At 42.1% G+C, this 22,616-nt stretch overlaps 1 protein-coding gene across 3 annotated transcripts in view; it reads right to left on the reverse strand.

The window, feature by feature from the left end:
• Positions 1-46: 46 nt before the first annotated feature.
• Positions 47-22,616, reverse strand: part of celsr3 (cadherin, EGF LAG seven-pass G-type receptor 3) — a 125,575-nt gene continuing 103,005 nt past the window's right edge. For 2 of the 3 annotated variants that reach the window (XM_004554001.5, XM_004554000.5), the window contains 13 exons: positions 20,708-20,834; positions 19,532-19,738; positions 14,650-14,824; positions 13,163-13,275; positions 12,603-12,682; positions 12,041-12,167; positions 11,791-11,910; positions 10,571-10,668; positions 9,961-10,052; positions 9,615-9,788; positions 7,447-7,641; positions 4,247-5,309; positions 47-3,860 (listed from right to left, as the gene is read on the reverse strand). In XM_004554001.5, coding sequence (XP_004554058.3) covers positions 3,833-3,860; positions 4,247-5,309; positions 7,447-7,641; positions 9,615-9,788; positions 9,961-10,052; positions 10,571-10,668; positions 11,791-11,910; positions 12,041-12,167; positions 12,603-12,682; positions 13,163-13,275; positions 14,650-14,824; positions 19,532-19,738; positions 20,708-20,834 — 2,599 coding nt within the window. In that variant the 3' untranslated portion in view covers positions 47-3,832. The remainder of the gene's footprint in view (positions 3,861-4,246; positions 5,310-7,446; positions 7,642-9,614; positions 9,789-9,960; positions 10,053-10,570; positions 10,669-11,790; positions 11,911-12,040; positions 12,168-12,602; positions 12,683-13,162; positions 13,276-14,649; positions 14,825-19,531; positions 19,739-20,707; positions 20,835-22,616) is intronic. The other variant, XM_004554002.5, reaches the window with a different exon arrangement.

The following is a 22,616-nucleotide window of genomic DNA, read 5'->3' on the forward strand; positions in this document are numbered from 1 at the left end:
AGGAAAGTATTGGGTCACACCACTTAGCTACAAATACACTGGAGTACATGGACAGAAGGTCAGGTTGCCTTGTGTCCACATTCTTTTGGCCATTTTTAAAGTTCTCTGCTGGGACTGTGGTGGTAGGAGGGGTTCCACCACCACAGTGCTGTTTAAAAAAAGAAAACTCTTTAAGAGTATCTTCAGCAAAATAATTAGGCGCACTCAGCGATCGTCAAAAACACCAAAAGAGGCCATTATCTTTTTGATGAATGCTGTTAAGGCCCCCGGTACAGTTCAAACACTTAGAGAATAGATGAAAAATGCAACGCTTTGAAAAATGGCTGCTCTCCCTCTGCTTTATGCCAGCTGACACTCAGGAGAGAGTGGTATTGATCTTCACAGCCAACTTTTGGCAGGAAGCATATTTCCCAAAAATGTCCATTTCCCCCCTTCGGATCCCAACGTTTTAGATCAAATATTTTTAGCTTTACTACTGCACATCAGTGCCTAATGAACCTGGCTGTGACCAAGCGGTAACATTAATAATCTAATAAGAGCACTGATGAGTTTTTTGCTTCAGCCCTGCGTAGGTTAAAATCTTAAGATGCATGTATGCGCCGCTGATCCCCGCCGTCTCTTGAGCTGAACGTCTCCGCCCTCCTCCGATGTCTCTGAATGTGACAGAATACTTTGAGAGTCAACGCAAGTCAGGGAGAGGAGCCTTCTAGAGAAAAACGTGTCACCCTGTCACAGGATCTTTCCTCGGGTCACTTTTTCTACACCTGAAAATGTCTGTTGGCATGAATATGAAACAGCAAAGCTCTTTGTGTCTCCCAGACAAGAATAATCAGAAAGAACACAGAGCCTTGTAGGAATAAGTCATTTTTTTTCTTTTTTAATGTCCAACATTTCTCTTGTTTCCGCGGTAACAGGGGGACAGCTGTTTCCATCCAGACGGCAAGATAGAAGGCATCCAATAATGAACACACAAGCTAACAAATACAACCTCCCATCATCTCTCCACCTCTCTCTGTTCCTCTCCTTTTGTCTCTAATCATCTTTTGTTGTTGTTGGTGGTTTTTGCTTGTTTGTTTGTCTGCCCTCGCTTCTGTGGCTCGGATTGGTCCGAACTACTGTTAAACCTGTAGTCAATTAATTGGATAGATTACCAGTTAAGATTAGACAACAGATCCAGTTTGAATACTGACTAAACTCTTCAGATTTGAATTCCAGGTGTAAGTTCGGATTCTTTTCTTGCCTTTCATCTGTGGATTTGTAGCCGTGAGAGTCAGATGACAGGAAATGTTACATATGACAACAAGAACATTTGCACACACACGCGCACACACACACACGCTTCCTCAACATCCTCTCATTCAGATGGCGAAAATAAGAAACCAATACAGTGTCAATAAATTATCAATAAATAAAGTAAATCTCATGTCTTTCAAAGTTGAAGGTCAGCTGAAGAAAAATATAGATGGAGAAGAAAATAGGATTTGTCAGGCTAACAGACCGGTGGGTGGTGTTGCGCTGCACTCGGGACTTTTTTGGCAATAATACTGTCGCAAATAGGTTGTGCTTGTCACGTCTCAGGGACACGGGACCGGCAGAGCAGCGGTCAGAGCAGGCGGATATGCACTTATTTGTAAGGTGTGTGTTTATTTCCACTTCGAGCGTTTCCATCCACGTGTCTTTTTTTCTCTCTGTCTCCCTGTGATGAGTAACATCCACGCCTTCCTTCCTGCGGCTACATTTCTGCAGTCATGTTTCCTGACCCAATTTGTTCTTCTTGCAACCTTGCCTGATTTGGTATCTTTTTAAAAAAAAAAAAATCTTTCCCGTTATGCAATATCTTAGCCTTATTTTTTTTTTATTACTTTTTGCATTGGCTTTTGGCTGTTTTCTGCTCAAAGATACAGACAACACATGTTGGCAACACAGAACTCCCATTTTCCTTCAGTTTTTACAACCCGCTGTAGTTTCCTATAGAAAAAAGCCTCCCTGTCCCCGTCTCCACTCCTGAAAACGCCCATGTGTTGTTACCTTAAAGGCTGAACTCTGGGCTTCCTCCGACAGCTGCGAGAAAGGTGCAGCTGCTGATGGAAAGACCTGCATCTCGAAACCACTTAGAGGCTTTTAGCGCTGACACAGCTGACATCTCCTCTCCCCTCTGCAATCTGCCGCAGAAGCTTTGACGGATCTTGAAAGATAACTCATTTTTTGTGAAACCATCTAAATGAGAATCTGAATAAATAAAAATCAGTTTTCGTGTTTTTTTTTTTTGTGGGCTCGTGTTCGATTGTTTCTGAAGCATGAGCTTCTTTTCTGTTGAATTTCTCAAATATAAAGGAGCAATTTAAATATTCAGGTTGGCACCATGCTGTGAACATACCACAGTGCTGCTTTCATGTCTTCACACAAATATCTGAGTGTGTTACGATGACTCTTATCCGCTCCCTTCCCACATGAAAATCCGCTTGCTTATGTACTACGCGGGTAAAATAAAATGGCAAACAGTTATGCGGGTTATGTAGTAGCGCTGATCACGGCCTCATGAAGAGAAACAGCTTTTAATTTGAGACTTCTTACTGAAAAAGATCATGATTTAACAAAACCGAGCTACAACGCGCCCTGCACGAGTCATTTCCATCAGAGGAAACAGAAGAATATCAGGGTTTCATACAGATTTTAAGTCCCTTTGGTTTAGTTTTGCGGAGAAGCTTTTACGAATGGTCTTGAGGTTCGGCTGCTCCTGTGTCGTCCCTCGAGGCAGGCATCAAAGTGCACAAAACTTTGAGGGGATTTAAATGGTTGTTACGCGATACATCCTCATCCAGAGAGGCAGACAGAGATATCAACCTTCACCCACCAGGTCTCCAGAACGCTACAGATATGGTCTTGTAATATCAGCCGTCTGATATGGTCTGGTTCAGATAGCACCAGGCATGAAGATACACAGATAGATGACAAGGTCACATTCATATACAGCACAGAGCTGATGCATTGACGCTTGTGACTGAGCTTTTTAACTGCTGAGCCGCCAACTTTAAACCTTCAGGCTTTTTCTCTGCACAATCATCTCGCTCCATCAAATCTCTTAAAATAACTCCTCCTTCTATTTACAATCACTTCCTCCTCCTGCTTCGATATTTTCCCTCCAACCACATCTCGCGGTTTCGATAATCTCATTCGATTCTATTGCCAGACCCCTGTCGCTATACATAAAGTTGATGCGTGTGAGGAAATGTTTCTAGGGAAAACCTTTTTTAGGGAGAAATTTGGGGAGTTTTTTTTTCTTTTTGTGGGGAGGGGGATCCCCCCCCTCAGCAACGACCAAGACTGCACTCACACCAACCTCACTCACAACCTCACATGAGCACAGTCATTAAAAAAAAAAAAGAAACATCACAAGAGATTTCTTCTTCATCTCCAATGAAAAAGATACAAAATGTATAAAAATGTTATTTACAGTTTCTTTTTTTTTTTCTCATTTTGACGGATCTCGTTTGTTTGAAATCTGAGGAGTTTGTGTTTTTGCCTTTACGAGTTTGTAGGTAGTAGAGGTGGTTGACTCATCGTCCACAGAAACATCGTCGTTCGCCGTAGGCGGTGACACTCGAAAACTCTTTACACAGTACACGCCGCCCACTGACTTTCTCTTGAATCTGTGTTATCATTGGATGTTTTGTCCGTCTTTGTGTCTCTGCGTTTCCTCTGTCTCGGTTTTGTTTCCCTGTCCTCGAATGTTCCAGGTTGTCCCGGTGCTTCAGGTCCATCCGCGACCTTTGAACATGTCCAATGTGACCCCAGCACTGTAGAAATGCATTAAGGGATGCGGAGGTTGTCATCAAGACTGTCCCTCACTTCTGTTGGCTCTAAGGTGAAGGAAAGAAAAATGAGTCATCACTACGTCTGTACAGCACTTCACTAATTGTAAATTCAAGTTCACAGTGAAACTACAGAAGTAAAATGGAAATGGGCTTTGCAGGCAAAAGGACAAAGAAAAAGAGAGGGAGAGAAGAGGGAGATGGAAAACAGAAGAAAATAGACTGAGACACATGGGAAGAGATGATAAAGAAGCTGGAACGCAGGAAGCCTGCTGAAAGGGTTGGGGAAGGCTGAGATAAACAAACTAGAATAGCACAAGTCAAAAGTCCAAGATGACAGATGCTGGAGAAAAGAGGAAGAGAAGAAGATGCATGTGAGAAAAGGACAGGAGGAGGGTGGGTTGAGGGTGGATTTTCCACTCAGAAGGACTTACTCCGAGTCAGGGGAGACTTCAGATATGCTATGGGAGGTGGCAGACTGGGACGGGGATGGGGAGGGTCCGTGGACGGAGCCGTTTGGACCAGTGTTTGGGGCAGCAGGGGGAGGAGTGAGGACAGAGGAATTGAAGGATGCTAAAATGGAGGAAAGAATATCCAGGTGTTCACTGGACGGTTGTCGACCCAAGGGGTTTGGATTTGAACCTGCGACCTGGGGGGCAACCTGACCAGGAAACCTACATGAAGCTGAGTCCAGTCGTCCTCTGGCGTGAGCTGAAGGAGGTAGGTGCTCCTGCTGAGGCTCCTCAGATATCGGGGGAGGAGGAGAAGAGGAGGGCGGCTGGTCAGGGTGTGAAGGCTGGCGGGGTGGCAGAGTGCGGAGCCACTCCCGACACGGCTGGGCCTGGGCTCCCATTCCATTGGTGTCAAGTTGCTCCCTTGATCTACTGCTCACGAGAGCTTCTTCGAGGTGCTCCCGGGATGAGGCCTGTCGCCGAGTCAGCGAGCTCAGCTGCAACCTTGATCCGCCGAGGTATCCCTCAATCCCGGCACTGACAGCCCCTCCGTTTCCACTCACATCCTCCCTCGATCCGTGGAAACCAGTAGCATGGAGGTTGTCCAGTCTGTCCCTTGATCCTGTCAAGTTCTCCCTGGATAATGAGACTCGCTGGTGATCCAGGGTCCCTAACATTGACCCTGGCCCCAGCCCCAGCTCTCTCCTCCTGGGTAAGAGATCCAAGTTGTCCCTGGAGCCCCGGCAGTCCAACCGGTCTCTTGATCCTCCGACCGTCTGTCTCCCGAGTGGATCCCTGGACAGCTGCCTCCGTGCAAGCGAGTCCAGGTGCTCCCTAGAGGAGTAGCGGGAAGCTGGCTGGGAGAGAGAGCCGGAGCCTCCAGTGGCACCAGCTGTGGCAGAGTACATACGACCGTAGGAGGCAGCAGGAACACCTCGGTGGCCAAGAGTAGAGGTTCGGTACCAGTTGAGCTCACTGGGGACCCGGCCCATACTGGAAAGACCCTGGAGTGCGGGAGGACAGCCAAGACGGTTCTTGAGGATTCCTGGGACAAAGAAAATGAAACCACAAGAAAAAAAGAGGAAGGCGTTAGTGGTAGAAATGGAGAAGAAGGAGAAACCTGAAGAAGAGATTAGATTCCATTAGGTTACTGGATGAATCATCCATCTATCACAATAACTGGCTTAAAATAATCAAATCAGGAAACCTGAGGATACAAAGAGAGCTTTCAGAGAAATACAAGCTGTCTTAGCCTCGTCTTCTTAAGTAAATCTGCACATAACAGGTGCTCACGAACGCTCATTTTCAAAAAATACTGGGTTGATGATTAGATCAACTGTCAGTCTGTCGTGACACCTAAAACATGTCGTAGCTGTGACCTTATTGGCTGCTAATCCATCGTGGGACGCTGGACTGTTTCAATTCGACTGTGGTTTGGCAACAACATAGTAAAACTAGTAAAAATGTTTTTTCCAGTGACTGTGATTACATGAAGCTTAAGACTTTTGAGAGAATCCAACTGCCTTACAATGTAAGGACAGGCATTTACATTGTAAAAGTCTCATGATGAGAGAAGAAGGCGAAGAAAAGCGGAAGAAATCAAATGATGAAGAGAAGCCATTTAGAAAGAGGCAGAAAATGAGTCACACAACTATCACATTTACCAAAAAGCAGGACTACTCACATTAAACCATTTTTGCATGCCTACGCGGGTGTTCATTTGTCGGTATATGACTGGGTATATGGCTATTTTCATTCCCTGAAATGTCACTCATGCTTTCAGGCTACAACCTTTTCTTTTTCTTACTTGCATCTGATTGGGCCTTTATTTCTACATGTGCACATGCCAGTTATATACTTTATGTGTGCACTATATGCTGAGTATGCATATTATATTTCATACACTCAATAGACACTTTGTTGGGTACACCTGTTCGGCAGCTTGTCAACACAAATCGCTAACGAACCAATCAAATGGCAAGAACTCCCGTGCATTCAGGCATGTAGACATGGTCAAACCGACCTGCTAAAGTTCAAACTGAGAATCAGAATGAGGAAAGTGACTCTGAACATGGTTGTTCATGGTGTTCGTTGTTCTAAGTATTTCAGAAACTGCTGATCTATTAGGATTTTCCCCACACAACCATCACTATGGTTTACAGAGAATGCCCTGTCGATGTCAGCAGACAGAGGAGACTGGTCAAACTGCTTCGAGTTGACAGGAATGCAACAATGACTATGTTATGTTAGGATACAAAACATCTGTATGTAATACACATGTGGTTATCAAAGTCTAAATGACAACAAGAAAACTATCAGGTTGTACATTTACAGCACTACAGGAACAAAAAAGCTAAAGTACGGTCCAAAATAAAATAAATATTTGAGTGAGTGACGGGTCTCTGGGTCACCCCGAAGATGAACTGAGATAATCAACCCATATATGAGACAAACTGCTCAAACAGCAGATAAATTCTCTGTTATTGAACTTTGGTTTAAATTATGCTTTGCTGGTTCAGCTCATGCAGCTGACACCACCTCCATCTCCCTCTTGGCAAAATGTTCCATTCTGCATTACTCAGACAGGATATCTGGAGACACTCATTAGATAACAGGATGAAGAAGATCACAGATTTAGGATACTCAGACCAGGCACTGATATGCAGAGGCACAGTCTGTCTGACAATCAATGACTTTTACCAAGTAGATATTTATAATGATGACAAAAAAGAAGAAATAAAAGTAGCAAGAGTCTGTTAACGTCACATTAAAGTTCCATCCATCCATTCGCTTCCGCTTATCCTTTTCAGGGTCGCGGGGGGTGCTGGAGCCTATCCTAGCTGTCACAGGGGTACACCCTGGACAGGTCGACAGTCTGTAGCAGGGCTAACACACAGAGACAGACAACCATTCACACTCACATTCACACCTATGGGCAATTTAGACTAATCAATTAACCTATCCCCACAAACTGCATGTCACGGTGGGAGGAAGCCGGAGTACCCGGAGGGAACGAGTTTCATTGTTTCAGAATAGTCATCACTGTTTTCCATTTTGCTGTTTGTACCTTGCATGAGTCTGTATCTAAAGCTTTAATTTACACATAAAAGTAAAATAAGGCACAATCCAAAGTGTATGTGCACCCTTCCGATTGTGTCTAGTTGTTCACGTGTGTCTCTCACCTTTGCGGTGCCTGTGTGGCTGGGTGAGGCCGTTCTCGTCTCCACTAGTGAGCGCTGCGTCTAGCTGGTTGTTATTTGCTGCGTCCTTGCTGTAATCTGCCCCCAGGGGGCGCTCTGAGCCCCACTTCTGCAGAGTGCGTGCGTCGCACTCTTCCAAAGCTGGCCAATAGGATAAAAGGTCGTTGCCGTCCAGCTCTGTCATACACGGAAAACTCTCTGTGGTTACTGGCAAACTTAACATCAGTGACACCTCATGAGGGAAATCTATGTCTGATCATTAAGTAGTGAGCAGTAACAAAACAAAGGAGACCTTATTGGGAAGTAGTCTGAATCACTATTAATGCAGTCGTCACTAAAATAGTTGTTATTTTTATTATAGCCTATACAAAACAGTCATAAAGAGCTATATTCTAATGGATCATATTCTCATCTTTTTAATTTCATTTTATTGCCTCATGCACGTCCCCAAGAACACAAAAACAGATGTCTGCAACTAATAGCAGTTGTCAGCATACAAAATAGCATATGTTCATTATCAAATCAGAAGCCAGAGCTAATTAAAAGTGTCAAAAAGGACATTTTTCAGGCCGCTGCAAACGACCCATGAACTCGAGTTTTTAGCATGCACAGCAGAAGCTGATTTAAGGAGAACGAGACAGAGTGACATCATCAATGTCAGCCCTTTAAACCAATCTGTGTTATTTGGACCCACATTTTGTAAAGGATATTATCAGTGGTAAGGATTTAATAATTGTGAAAAGTTGTGTGGATGAAGAATTTAGGCTGCAAGTAAAGTTTTATCAATTTATTTCAGATTTACTTTTTAAATGAATCTTTTCTAAACTAAAGGTGAAAACTTCATGTATTTCCTTTTTAACTTATTAACCAAAGAATATTTTACATTTTGCTTAAATGATTAACTTCCTAAATAATCCATCGTCAGAACTACAAAGAAATGAAATAATGATTATTCCCTCCAGCTGTAACATGCATGAGAGCAAGCATCATTGATACATCAAATGCTTTAATCTTTTTCAGGCTTTTAAAATCAGCAAGCCTGCTGTGACTGTGAATAAAACAAAAGATCATCGGCACCGGGTTATAAAAAACAAGAAAATCTATTCATATTGTTGTCCTGAACACATTCCCGGTGCAGTCCTCGAACACTGCGGAGATGCAGGGGTTAATGCTTTGTCACAGAGAACTGGACGCATTCAGACTGTGACCTTTCAGTAAAAAGCCAAAATGTTTCAGGCCCTCCAGTTTGACTGCACTGATGTATTGATCGGACTGTAACAGCCATCTGGATCTTGCCTTCCTCTATTGAACGATGGCTGTGGTCTGGTTAGACTCTGAACAGAGTTCGTGTGACCCCAGCGGCTTAAGAAGCTAAGAATTGATTGGTTAAATGGATTTATAGATTTGCAGATATTTGGCATTTTCTCAGTGTGAAACATTTCACGGAAACTGTACTCGCGTGACATTTATATCACACACTATGACGTGCGTAAACTCATATATTATGCATGATAAACTTGTCATTGTGTATCACAAGAAGGAGTGTATTGATTAATGTATGCCTGCATTGACATTTCCTCTTCCTGGAGGTGGATGCTATTCTTGCTTACACATAGCGCACAATATACAAATATACAATATACAAATGATTTAAATGCTATTTCACAGACCGGCAGAATCCATATGTTTAATATGTGTTGGTTGGACACATAATACACACTATAAAAGGACAGTGATATTGCAGATAATTGAATTATGCTGCAGCAGCAGTTTTAAAAGTTTCTATTGAAGTTATAGTAATCTGCTGTTGCCTTGAGTCTGCATACTGACTCTGTGTTCTTGTAATTGCTATGAACTCAACCTGACTAAAGCTTTATTACTCTGCAAAGAAGCTCTTTGTAAACTTTAATTACCTTTCAAACATACCGAGGATGAGCATTTAAAAGTAGTCTTTAAAAAAAAGTGAACAAATTAAATGTTTTGTGCCAACAAAAGACATCCAGACATTGCAGAACATTTTGATGGGACCCATAACTCTTAGGCTTTCAGTGATGAAGCACTCCTAATGAGACACTTCTCCATTACTGACTTTAAACAATAAAAATGTCAAAAATAGAATTAATATAAACTCGGTAACACGGAAAATCTACCTTTGGTGCCGTTGTTGGCGGGCTCTGTGAGCAGGCGCTCGCCGTGATTGGAGCGCTTGAATCGCCGCTGGATGCGGCCACGGAGACGGACGTTGTCCTCGCTTTCCGAAGAAGGAATGGAGAGACTGCGCTCTTCCTCCATAGAGAGATCAGAGTCTGAGTCGGAATCTTCACCTGGATAAAGAAAGGGAGAAGGGACGATAAAGCGGGAGTGAGAAAGTGAGGAAAAGGATAGGGCTGATGTGTTGGTATTCTTGAGTAAATGTTCTTGATCCTTAGTTAAATATGGGCAGAGATAAAGTCTTTGTTTTTCAGAGATTCATGTCTGCTCATTATGCATATTCACCCCCGTCTCTGTGGAACATGGCTACATCCAGGTCGGTTGCACCAGTGTGGACGATGTTTTGCTCCAGAGTCTGACGAGCCAAAAGGTTTTCTCTAACAGGGGAGTAGAAGAGAAGTTAGGCGAACACACACAAACAATAGAAGCACACAGAAACAGGCAGATACATATTTGAAAAAAAGCGAGAGTCCTTTCAAACACAAATACTAGTGTGCACGCTTCATACAGGCCAAGACATGGCATGAAGACAGACAATCACTGAGCCATGAAGATATTAACAGCCACTCTCAGGGTACATTAGTGTTGCTCTACATGCAGTACAGTACATTGTTCAGTCTAATCTTCTTCATCTTTACCCCACTGACCCACAAAATGAAAAACAGGGTTTTATGCAGGGAGGGAATTTCCTCCCTAAGGCGACTTTATCCAAAAACCACAGACCCAACAAACCCGCCAGAATCCCATCTGAATGATAGACTATCCTTGTTTTTCAAGCATCAATTTATTGTTGTTATATTTTATGGCATTAAACCACCACGATGTGCACATCTACCTTAATATATTGGTAAAAACTGTGACACGTGTCCATTCATGCGTGCATGCGTTCAGATACCTGGCAGAGCTGACGGAGGAGATGGTGGAGGTTCCCAGTGTGATGCGGTGCAGCCCGCTCTGCTCCAACAGTGAAGGGTTGTGATAGGGGTTCTGTGCCTGAGCACACAAAAACACACGCAAGAAGCTTTAAAAAATAGCTCCCAGCTTTCAACCTGTGTCCAGGAGGCTAGGCATGTGGAACATAAGACTCTGAGATGTGACAAGACTTCTGTTATCTGCTGATAAATCACAAAAGGACGCTAATAGGGGGTCATCCATGCATATAATCCATCAGTGCTAAAAACAGCATAGTGCACATAATAATAGTCTTGAATTTTGCCCATATGACTCAGTAATAGAGAGGAAGAGCTTTGGAGGAAATGGGGTTTAAAAGGGTGGAAACAACACATCTCATACGCGCACACATGTAAACTTCCCCACACATACACACCAACATCTCACGCACACAAACTGGCAACAAACTGTATGGGGTTCACTGCACTGACAGAGATTCAAAGGAAATATGGAACATGTATATATATACAAAGTTCAAACACACAGAAGCGATAGTAAAGATTCTGATGCTGACGGCTGAGAATTCATACACACAAGCACACACACACACACACACATACACACACACACGAGACATGGGAAGTAAGGAAAGATGTGAAAGTAGGATAGCATTTCATACACACGCATAAAAGCATCATTAAATCGGCACTGCACAGTGCTTTTGCGAAAGCGGGCTAAAGAGCAGGCAGATCCACTAGCTGGTATAATGTTTTATGTGGGTCAGCTAGGAACCCCGAGGGCAGCTGGAGAGGACAGAGACACGACAGGAAAGATTGATGGAAGGATAGAGGGAAGGAGAAATTCAGGGCAGGAGGGCTATTGTGCTGTCTAGTAATGGGCACAGCAGCAGGAGAAAACTTAGTAAACGGCTTTAAGGATCACGCAGCTAGGACATTTATGCCTTTGCATTATGATCTTAGATTCACTTAGCTTGTCATCACTGTGCAATAATAATGATAATAATCTTTTGGATACCATAGTTCTTTTAAAAATTAGTTTTCATCTTCATTTTGCTATACTTTTGTGCATGCATTCTGCTAATGCAGTATATTAATGATTCAACAGTCAGGCTAATTCAAGAAACGAATGAAAAAAGGTGTTTAGCTTTAGCGGTAGCAGTATAGATATGCTCGCAAACTGGATATTTATGTATGTTGGACTTACTGTGCTCTGCGGTGGTCTTGGGGGATCTTCTCCAGGACTCTTCTTACCCAAACAGGCGACTCTCCATGCCTCCTGAACTTCTGAGTTGAACACGGTGAAGACTAGCATCACTGACAGACCCTGGGAAAGATGATAAAGAGATATAAAATAAAAATCACAAAAACAAAAACACACAGACTGACAAACAAGATTCAAAAGCTACAGGTAGAGATCGCACTTTGTTGTGTATCTGATCATGCTTTGTTCGTACCTGTACTAGGCAGAGGACATCAAATATGTAGTAGAAAGCCAGTATGCTGTTATTTACAGCCATCAGACCACACAGCCAGGTGGAGGTGGCCACCAGCAACAGCAAGAAGGCATTGCGGATAGTGGCGCTGCAGAGAGGCAGACAGAAGCAAAGAGGGCAGTGGAGGAGAAAAAAGATTAGAATTGGATTTGCCAGAATGAATCTGTGATACACTCTGATGCATACACCAGTCGACTGCAGCATTATATCACACTAAACCTTTATTTATAACACAATAATGACGTTTTCACTATATGTCATCATGATTAGGGTAACAGAGAAATATAGAGACAGCAAAGAGAAACCACACTAATGGACGACAGTAGAAGCACTGGAGGAACTACAGAGCGATTCTTATCATACAGCTCAAATCTGAAAGACTACTTTAGAGAAACTCAGGAATTTTATATAGGACCCTTTGAAGCCTGAAACAGCACAAAACACAAGAAAAGGATTGTACTTTGGAAGGTAGGCTTCAAGGTCACTTTTTTAAAGTGAGAACAGTGTCAAGGCAGACACTTACATGACAGGAAGTTTCTTGGTCTCCTTCTGAGATGGGTTACACGACATCTTGGCTACAATGGTGAAAATGCCCCCATTCAACTGAAAAGTGAAAGATCAATACACAAAACATTTAAATGCATTTCAGCTAATCCACTAAGGCCATTAGCAACGACTAGGACAAAATCAATGTGGATAAATTAGTCACATAGGAGGGAAAAGATACGTTTAATAAAAGCAAAGCCATTCAAGTCTCTGACAGTATAAAAAAGAAAAAAAAAAAGAAAAAGTGGATTCACAGGTGTGCTACTGATTACTGACTGTAATACGCTGTAATTATTCACTTTAAAGCACTGCATCAAATTTCTTGAAGTGAAGTTTCGAAAGGCCTGAATGAAATGATTGGGCTCAAGTGGGTCGCCTTTCTAAAATCCATTTGGAGGGCTGCCACTTGTGAATGTTAATTAGGTTTAAACCTATGTTTGCTTGAGGAAGTGCAGGTTGAGATTTCATTCATATCATTTAAGTCTGTGTGCATGTAGAGTTCACTGCCATGTGTCAGACAAACAGAGAGATGTTTACCAGTATGACGATGCCGATGGGACCAGCGAAGCTCCAGATTAGTTTGTCATAGATGGATATCCAACAGAAGTCTGGGTTTCCATAACCCTCTGGGTCCAAACCTACTGCCAGGCCTAAAGCAAACAGATGTGCGGTGAGATTAGACAGATCAGCTCTGTGATGTCCTCTGCTGTCACTCACAGAGAGACAGCAGCCTCAAAGATAGGGAAACAGTATAGGCAGTGACTGCAGGGCATTATTGGAACACCACAACACTTCTATGAATGTTAGGTATGTTTTTAGCTTTTATTAAATGAATATTTTTAGATTTATAAATCAAGGACTTAGAGAAAATTTGCTCCTGAAAGCACGCTCTAAATATTCGATTACATCTTTGGATCTTTCGATTTTAAATGTTAAATTCTGCTGAACTTTGAGCACTAAGCTGCTACGATTAAATGCCAAAGACACAAACCATCATTTCTCTTTTTAATTTAACTTCGTATAACCTATATGACACATTATTCCAAATCAGAGCAGAAATGTTTCACCCCCTGATTTTCAGCTTCTGGTTGAATCATGTGAATCAAGTTCACGAACAAAAATTCACTGACTGTCAGAGTTAGGAGAAGATCAGGCTGTAAGCTAACAGTCTTTTTCTTTACGTTGAGCAGGGATACACCAAAACGGTTTCACCTGAAGTTTCTTTCGTGTGCGCACATACAGCACAGATTCTGTGTAGAATCTGAGGCACCAGTGCTCCATATAAGCACCAGATGTGGTTAGTAGGAAATTTGTGACTTGAACTGTGATATCTTTATCAGTCATGTATCCTTGTTTGGACGAAACTGTCGATGTTTTGACAGGCGTGGCTATTAAGAATATTTGAAATAAATTGCAAAAGAAAAGACAGAAGAAGCCCGAACAAAGACAGATAAACACACCTCACAGCCCGAGGGAAGAGACATGTGCTAAAGTGTGTTTATGATGGTGGGAGACACATCCATTCGTGTGTGTGTGTGTGTGTGTGTGTGTGTGTGTGTGTGTGTAGGTTTGAGAGACAGACAGTGACACAAACAGCAACAGATAAAGGGAAGCTGACAGTATGTTATGAGCTTGGATGCAAACTACCAATCTAGGCGTGTGTGTTTGTGTGTGTGTGTTTGTGCGTGTGTGTGAAGGGGATAGAGAAGAAAGTAGAAAGATATGACTTTCTTAAACTGTGTCATGGCAGAAATTGCTTGCATTAGTATCTCTGCTTTACTGTCTCTGTTATAAAATACCACTGAAACCTGTTTAATCCAAATGTCAATAGGACACCTTATCTACACAGCCAGACTCACTATGCATGTATGTGTGTGTGTGTGCCTGTGCTCATATAAGAAAATCATTATTGTGCAGCTGTGGCAAGAACAGGGTTGTGACTGTCTGCTTTTACATGGCTGCACAAACATGTTCCTAGGCCATATCGAGGACTGCGTGCCTGCATGTCTACATGACTGTGTTACCTGTGATAATGGCGGGAACGCCCCAGCCAATGGCGTAATAGAATCTCATGGCTCCATAGTTGATGTTGCGTTGCTCTGTTTGCATTCGGTAGATATGAAGACCTTCCACGAACATCCAGGCGAACGTGGACATGAAGAAGTAATGCAACAGGATGGCGACGACCGTACACAGGAACTGAGGGGAGAGGTTTTTTTTTAAAAAAAGAGTGATTAAAAAAAGGGAAAGGGGAGGAGCAGGAAATTATAGGTAGCAGAAAGAAAGTGACAAAAAACGATTAAGAGGCAAGAGAGAGAGGAATGAAAGGGGTAGGCTAAGGGGGAAAGGCAGGAAAGATGCGTTAGCAGTGAAAAGACAAAAAAACATAATCCTTTCAAGGATTGTGCGACAGCTGAAATACAGATGTCTTGGCAACCAACCCACGAGTCTTTATTACAGCAAAGCAGGTGTCAGCAATGAAATAACAGCCGTTCATGATTAAATTACTAATGCTTCTAATGAACAGCGATAACGGCAGCATGTTACAATTCGTCCAGGAAAAGCATAAAAAATAAAGAATGTAAATGGATGTTATAAGAGCTGAATTTTACCAATAACACCCAAGAGAGTCTTTTAATTATGATTACGATTACGAAAATGTGCACCATCTGCAAAGGAAGGTAAATAATGCCCAAACAGGTAATGTCGCCTTTATATTAATTGTGATTGTAGAAGTTTAACAGCTATTTTTAAACATGATGTATTTACGACAATAAATGCGTCAAGAAAACAAAAATAATGCAAATTTGTTGTTTAAGGGGAATAATTAGCTCGACCGAAATAAATACACCTTGCTGATGGTGACAACAGAGGGAATTGATTATTTGTTCAAAAACAAATCTTTTGATTGGCTGCCAATGATCGACAGTGATAGACAGATGGCAAATCCAAATACCTGCCAAGTGCGTGCCTACCCTTTTCCAAACAGTTTCCAAGGACGACTTTTCAGATGGTTCTGTTAAACAAACCATCTGGTGTGTCAGGTGATGGTTAATCTATGCCTCATTTTCACATAGAAAACTTTGCTTTTCTGACAATAACTTGGACACTGTATAAATGAAAAGATGACGTAGTCTGCCACAGGACTCATTTCTGAGGTCATTCGTCTAGATTGCATATCATCAGGAATGAATCCCAGTAAAGGCAGGAGATAAACTTCAAAGCCATCTTTAGTTAGATGCTGTTGGTTGGTTTGGCAGCGATACTTGGCTTCCCCATGAATAATGCAGAGCATTAACATTTTGGCTTTCTGTGAAATTACCTTCAGGCTGCATTCAAGAATGGCTGAAGTGGTTTATTTGAACTCTGCAGCCTTTTAGTCTGAATTGATTTGTTTGACCAGATGAGGACGATGCCATTCAAACTCAAGTGGCACTGAATTACAGCACTTTGAAAAAGCAAGTCAACTTCGTCTAAGAGAACTGCAGTGGTGTTTGTTTAAAATCTAAACCAGCCTCAGGAAACAGCTTGAAAATGCACAACTAAATAAGATGTCTGTGGGAACCTGACAGGCGTGTCAGTACGTGACCTTGTAGCCAAATACGTTCTTAACATACACAAAGACAAGCTGCAGTAATGTGCAAATGTAGATGCAGATGCAGTGATTTACTGTGCAAATATAAATCGAAACATAGTACATGAGGCAAATAAAGATTTTGTATAGTTTTAACAAGCTTTTAAGTCAATATTTGGTCTGATCACCTTTATTCTTAGGCATCTTGTAATTTCTTTACGTAGTCTCCAGGAATAGTTTTCCAGGCTTTATGGAAGACATTCAAAGCTCTTCTTTGGATGTTGGCTGCCTTTTATTGCATTCTCTGTCAAAATGATCCCACACTGCTTTAATAATGTTGAGGTCCGAGCTTTGAGGAGGCCAATCCATGACTGATAGTGTCAGTTTTCCTCCACGATGGAAGCGGATGGATCAATAAGTATAAATGCCAGAAGGTTTGCTTTGTCTCCCAGCGCAGTCTTGAGATCATAAAGGCTAGCGGTAACTCTGGACAGGGCCACTGAATTTCCTTAACCCATCAGCAGCCCCAGTATCTGCTCCTCTGTGTAAAGAGGAACAGGATAAGCACTGCCAGAGCTCTACAGAATGACCTCTCAGAAACAGACTTAATTGTGGTGGCCGGAGGGCCCACTGCCCTCTGAAGGGATCAGTTATTACTGCCTAGCGCCATGGAGCCCAACTGGTATTTGCCATAAAATACCAGAACTGGCAGGTCCACCACTGATGCTCTGTACTTTTAACAGAGGAGAGCGGAGCTGTTGCATAGTCTTTTAGATTACAGTTTAAACTGCAAAGAATGACATCAGATTTTCTTTGATGTCCTCTGGCAAAGTTGTTCAAGTTCACTGAACCCTCAGTTTAATGAGCAACCATCTTTTGAGCACATGTGAGCTTCTACAAGCTCAGATTTTCTGAAATGTGACTGCAATCTGCACTCAACACAGACAAGTACCCCAAAAAGGCCATGTGAGTATTGTAGGTTGACAAATGATGATTTAGACAAACATTTATGTATTAAAATAAGTTTGTCTCAAAGAAGTTAATATAAAATATGACTGTCATATTATCATATATGATAATGGATGAACTGGCCCATTTGCTTATGAAATCTATAATGAATACAACTCAGAACTCTGAAAATTAAGGAGAGCAGACATTTAAGTCCCAGAGGTTAAAAGACGCGCAGTAGAATTTCCAAAGAAGAGCCAAAGATGACACAGAAAAAGCAGCCGCCTTGGCAGTAATACAGCCAGCTGATGAATCTCACACTCCCACACACACACAAAAAGCAAACACTACGAGCCACACACATAAGCATGGAAAGACTAAATATGCACAGGCGCATAAAAACTAACACACAACCGCTGCAAGCGCTGAAATGCTCTCCCAAGCATGGAGTACATGAATTAGAGAACATATTGTTCTGCTAGAAGTAACCAGTCGCACTGTAAGAGCAGTACTGCCGACTATGTGGGGGATAAAGATTAATTAATTGGATTTCATGCTGAGTGAGCACATATTTGGAGTACCCTCTCGACAAGACTCGCTGCTCTTTAAACACACTTTATATAGAAACGTGTGATGCAATAAAACAGAGATATAGTGGTCAAAAAAAAACATTGGCAGAGGACGAGAAAAAAGATAGAGGACTTAACGTAAAGGAAAGAGGACAGTGTGATGTAGGGAAGCACTAAATACTAGGAGGCAAGAAGAGCTGTCGACATCAAAACTGCAAAGAGTGAACATCTTATGATATTGTTTTTGGCAACAGTTTAAGAAAAAACATGGCCACTGCCAGATACTATTTGAAGATGAATGAACTTGTAAATCTAAATGTCGCTAGAAATTAGATATACACCACAGCCACGGCAAAAACAAAGTACAACCTCTTTAAGATTTTAAGGTTTAAGGTTTTATGCATTGAGATGCAGTAGAAATAATCAGCTCCTTGATTACTTGGTTAATAGATCATCAGCAGGTGTAGGCACCTCTATAAAACCAGAAGTTTGTCTGGTCTGGAGCATCCAACTGTGTGCTAACACCTGAATGCCAAAGACATCAGCATTGATTTTAGAGAAATGATTCTAGCTGCCCATCAGTCTGGCAAGGGTTAGAAGGCCATTTCCAATCAATTGGGAAAAAATAAATACAGTAAGAATAGATGGATGTTGAATCTCTGTCTGTCCAATGCAAAAAGAACTATTGCAGTGCAGTGCGATACTCCACGGGCAAAACATACAAACAAGTCTACTTTTAGAAAAAATACTTATGCCCTGAAGTGTGAGCACGGTCTTTATCAAAGATATGGACCTATGTGAAGAGGATGCTCACAACGGAAGGCTGCTTCCGTAACACACTGGAGGAAAAACAAAGAAAGTATGAGCCTTTGTTATTTAGTGATTGGTAAAAAAAAAAAAATCAAGATAGTTGCCAATCTTCCCAGGAGTGGGCATGCTCAGAGAAATTGCAAAAAAAAAAAAAAGCCCAAGAGCTACATCTCAGACTCTACAAGCATCATGAACAAGTATGACATGTTTGGAAGGCTTGCCAGAAGAAATTCTCTACTCTCTAAAAATAACATGGCAGCATAGCTCAGGTTTGAAAAGCTGAACAAACCACAAGACTTTGCAACGCCCTTTGAATAAACGAGACCAAAGTGGAGACGTTGGCCTATAGTATACAGCACCATGTTTGAAGAAGCACCCCATACCAACTGTCAAGCACAGTGGTGGAGAGGTGAGTATCTGGGCTTGTTTTGCGGTCACAGGACCCGGGCACCTCGCACTCATTGAGTTGACCTCTGTATACCAAAGTATTCTAGAGTCAGATCTGAGGCCATCTGTCCAACAGCTAAAGCCTGTCCCAAACAAGATAATGATCCCAAGCACTACAGCAGAACGCCTGAAAAAGAAAAGAATCCAAGTATTCCAATGTCTGAGTCAAAGGCCAGACTTCACCTTGACTGAAATGTGGTGCCACTTTAGGAGAGCTATACATACACAAATGCCTACAAACCTCAACGACCTGAAGCAATGCTCTAAAGAGTAGTAAACTCCTCCACAACAACGTGAAAGATTGACAAAGTAGGACAGAAAATGATGTCTTCTAACAGTGCTTTTGCAACGTGGCTCCATTATTGTTAAATAAATAATAACTTTTCTGTTCATCACAGGTTATCTATCTAGATATGACAGAAGTTGGACTCTGTTTTTACCATGACTGTACACTGGATAAAGTGGTGACTGACTGTGAAGTGGTGTGAAAAAAGGAACTAAAGCTATAGGCAACAGAAAAAAGATGGATGCAGAAAGCCCACCCCCGCCAGTACATACCTGTTGTTCAGTCTGATTGACCCCAAGCAAAAACACCAGCTCTGATAAAAACATGGCTGCCGCTGTGTTTGAATGGATGCTCCTGGTGTTAGACTTGAGGCCCCGGAGACAGGAGAGCACCAGGACAGTGAGGAGCAGCGCCAGCATGGAGACGCACAAAGAAGAGTATGTGACCAGGGCCAGCGTCTCCAGGTCGCCCTCCAACTGCTACTCACAGAGAGATGCAAAGGAGGGGGGTGAAAGGAAGAGGAGGGAGAAAACTTGTTGAAAAAAGAAACTTCAATCCAAGAAGATGAATCGTTACAACTGCATTGAAATGCAACATCTCTATCTGAACTCTCCTGTCTGCCGTCAGTGTGAACTGACAATATTTATATGACAACCAAGTATGCGATCTATAGAAAGAAATCTAATGAAAGGTAAGTACAAGATTAAATCCCTTTATTAAAAACATCTAAAAAATATATTTTTCTTGAAGCAGTCAGGACAAAAAACAGAGGAATCAGATGACAAACCAAGCTAGCTAGCAGACCAAGCTTATCTGTCAGGAGAAACTAGATTATAAAATCAATTCAGCACGTGCATTTGCCTCCTCTGGAAGCCTCTGCTGCCGGCAAACATAGCAGACACCACCAGAATTTCATTTGGGCAAACTGGGCTTCCCTGCAGCATCTCAAGTGAGTGAGAATAAGATACCCCACCATACCACCAGACTAATGATGATGAATTACTTAATCTTATATAACTGTTTCCAGTTTGGAGAAATGGAAATCGTCAAGACAATGATGTTTCTGATTCCACACGCTCCCTTTCTCGAGATCTGACACATCTTCAACTTAGTATGCTTGGGAGCGGTGGGTAAGGGGTTTTACATTAAGCTGTGAAAATCTTCTACAACTGTAACAAGGCCTTTCTTCAGCCTTCTGAATGTCAGTCAGGATTTGTAGACATTTTTCCCCTTTTTCCCCCCTTCTTCAAACTGGGCAATTACCAGCTGACACTGTTAAATGAAAAAAAAATGTGTTGGGGCAAAGTGGCAGACATGGTGAAGTAAAAGGTTCACTTAAGGGAAATGCTTGATTACTACAGAAAGGGTCAGGGAACGAGAGAGGATGAAGACTTATCTTGATTTATCTTGATTAAAAGTAAGTAGCTCTTGACTGACTGATCACTAACCTCTCTTTGCGAACTGTCCATCAGCACGCCAAAGGTGCCCAGTCTCTGGCACTGACAGCGCACATGAGACGTGTTTCTGTACACCACCATACAGTCTCTCACCGTCCAGCAACCTCCCATCTCATACCTGCAGGGACAGAGACGGAACGAGGAATAATAAGCAACATTTCAAGAAAGATGTCCCGCTGCTGTCCATGTGTCAGTTTTTCATAATTAATAGAAGTCACATGCTCTCAAAACAACACTCGGTGGACACTTTATTAGGTACACCTTGTTAGTGCCAGGTCGGACCCCTGTTTTGTTTTCAGAACTGCTGTAATTCTTTGTGGCACAGATTCAACAAGGTGCTGGAAACATTCCTCAGAGATTACACGCGAGGAATTTAATTGCTCTTGTGAAATTAAATTATTTGCTCTGATTAGTTTTTGCTCACGCATTTTATATGACATAAAAATATTTCCATACATATTGACATAGCTGCTGCAGATTTGTCAGCTGCACATCTCCTGTTACACCGCATCCCAAAGCCATTTGATCCCGCTGGATGCAGCCATCAGAAGATGAATACACTGTTGTCATAAAGGGATGGATGTGGTGAGCAACAGTACTGAAAGAAAGTTGTGCTGTTTAAATTATCCTCAGCTGGTACTAAGGGGCCAAAATGTGCAAAGACTATATCCCACACCATTACACCAGCAGCAGCAGCAGCCTGAAACATTGATCCAAGGCTATAAGATGGGTCTATCCTTTCAATATCCTGTTCTTAGCTGACAGGAGTGGCACCCACTGGGTGTGGTCATCTGCTGCCGCAGGCCACCATTTATTGTTTGTCTGAAACCGGCCTCTCTTCTAAATGAGACATTGAGTCTCAATGGGATTACCTGTATAAATAAAGGTTAAATAAATCTGCTTCAAGGTTGGACATACTGTGCATTCAGACATGCTCTTTTGTGTACCTTTCTTTCAGTGAGTGGATATTTCAGTTACCTTTGCCTTCCAGTCAGCTCAAAGCAGTCTGGCCATTCTCCTCTGACCTCAAGGCATTTTCACCCAAAGAACTGCTGCTAACTCAATATTTCTCCTTTTTGGACCATCTTCTATTAAAATCCTAGTTCATCCTGTTGTGTAGGTAACAGTTTGAATTATTCAGACCAGGACATGTGGCACCAAAGACCACACCAGGTTCAAAATCACTTAAATCATCTTTCTTCACTAGTCTAATGCTCAGTTTAAACTTCAGCAGGTCATCTTGACCACGTCTAAATACCTGAACGCATTAAGTTGCTAATTAGACTTCTCTGTCAAATATGTGTACGTCAGAAGGTGTTCAGTGAGCATTTGAAATAATCCTTTGGCTAAAGTGGTCTTGTATTTTAAAAGCAGATCAGGCACTCCCGTCTACTTTTATAATGGTTTAGTATGGTAGTTTTTACTGTGGTAAAGATAGTAGGCTACATTGGCTTCATTATATGTGCTGCTAAAAAAAATTAAAGACTTTTTAATCAGTGTATATGATCAGGCTAATTCAACTTCTAGGATATTGGTATATTTTCTGACTCTTTCTTAATTTTTGTTTTTTTTGCATTTGACTTGAGTCAGTGTCACTAGTGGTAGGATGAGGCGATACCTTGAGCCTACAGAGGTTGCACAAGTAGTCCAACTAGGATGGCTCATCATTACGTGCGATTGCCATTGAAAGTTTGCTGTGTTTCCAGCACAGTCTCAAGAACATGGAGGAGATTCCAGGAGTTACTATAGTTACTAGTTACTATCAGCAGGACCGGTATCTGCTCCTTTGTGCAAGGGCGTATAGAATGAATAGAATGAGAACTGCCAGAGCTACAAAATGCCCCAACATTGTCAGCCCCCCACATCAAAGCACACGGGGGTCAAACAAACTACTGAATAT

Source organism: Maylandia zebra, linkage group LG20, assembly GCF_041146795.1.
Source record: "Maylandia zebra isolate NMK-2024a linkage group LG20, Mzebra_GT3a, whole genome shotgun sequence".
NCBI lineage: Eukaryota > Metazoa > Chordata > Actinopteri > Cichliformes > Cichlidae > Maylandia > Maylandia zebra.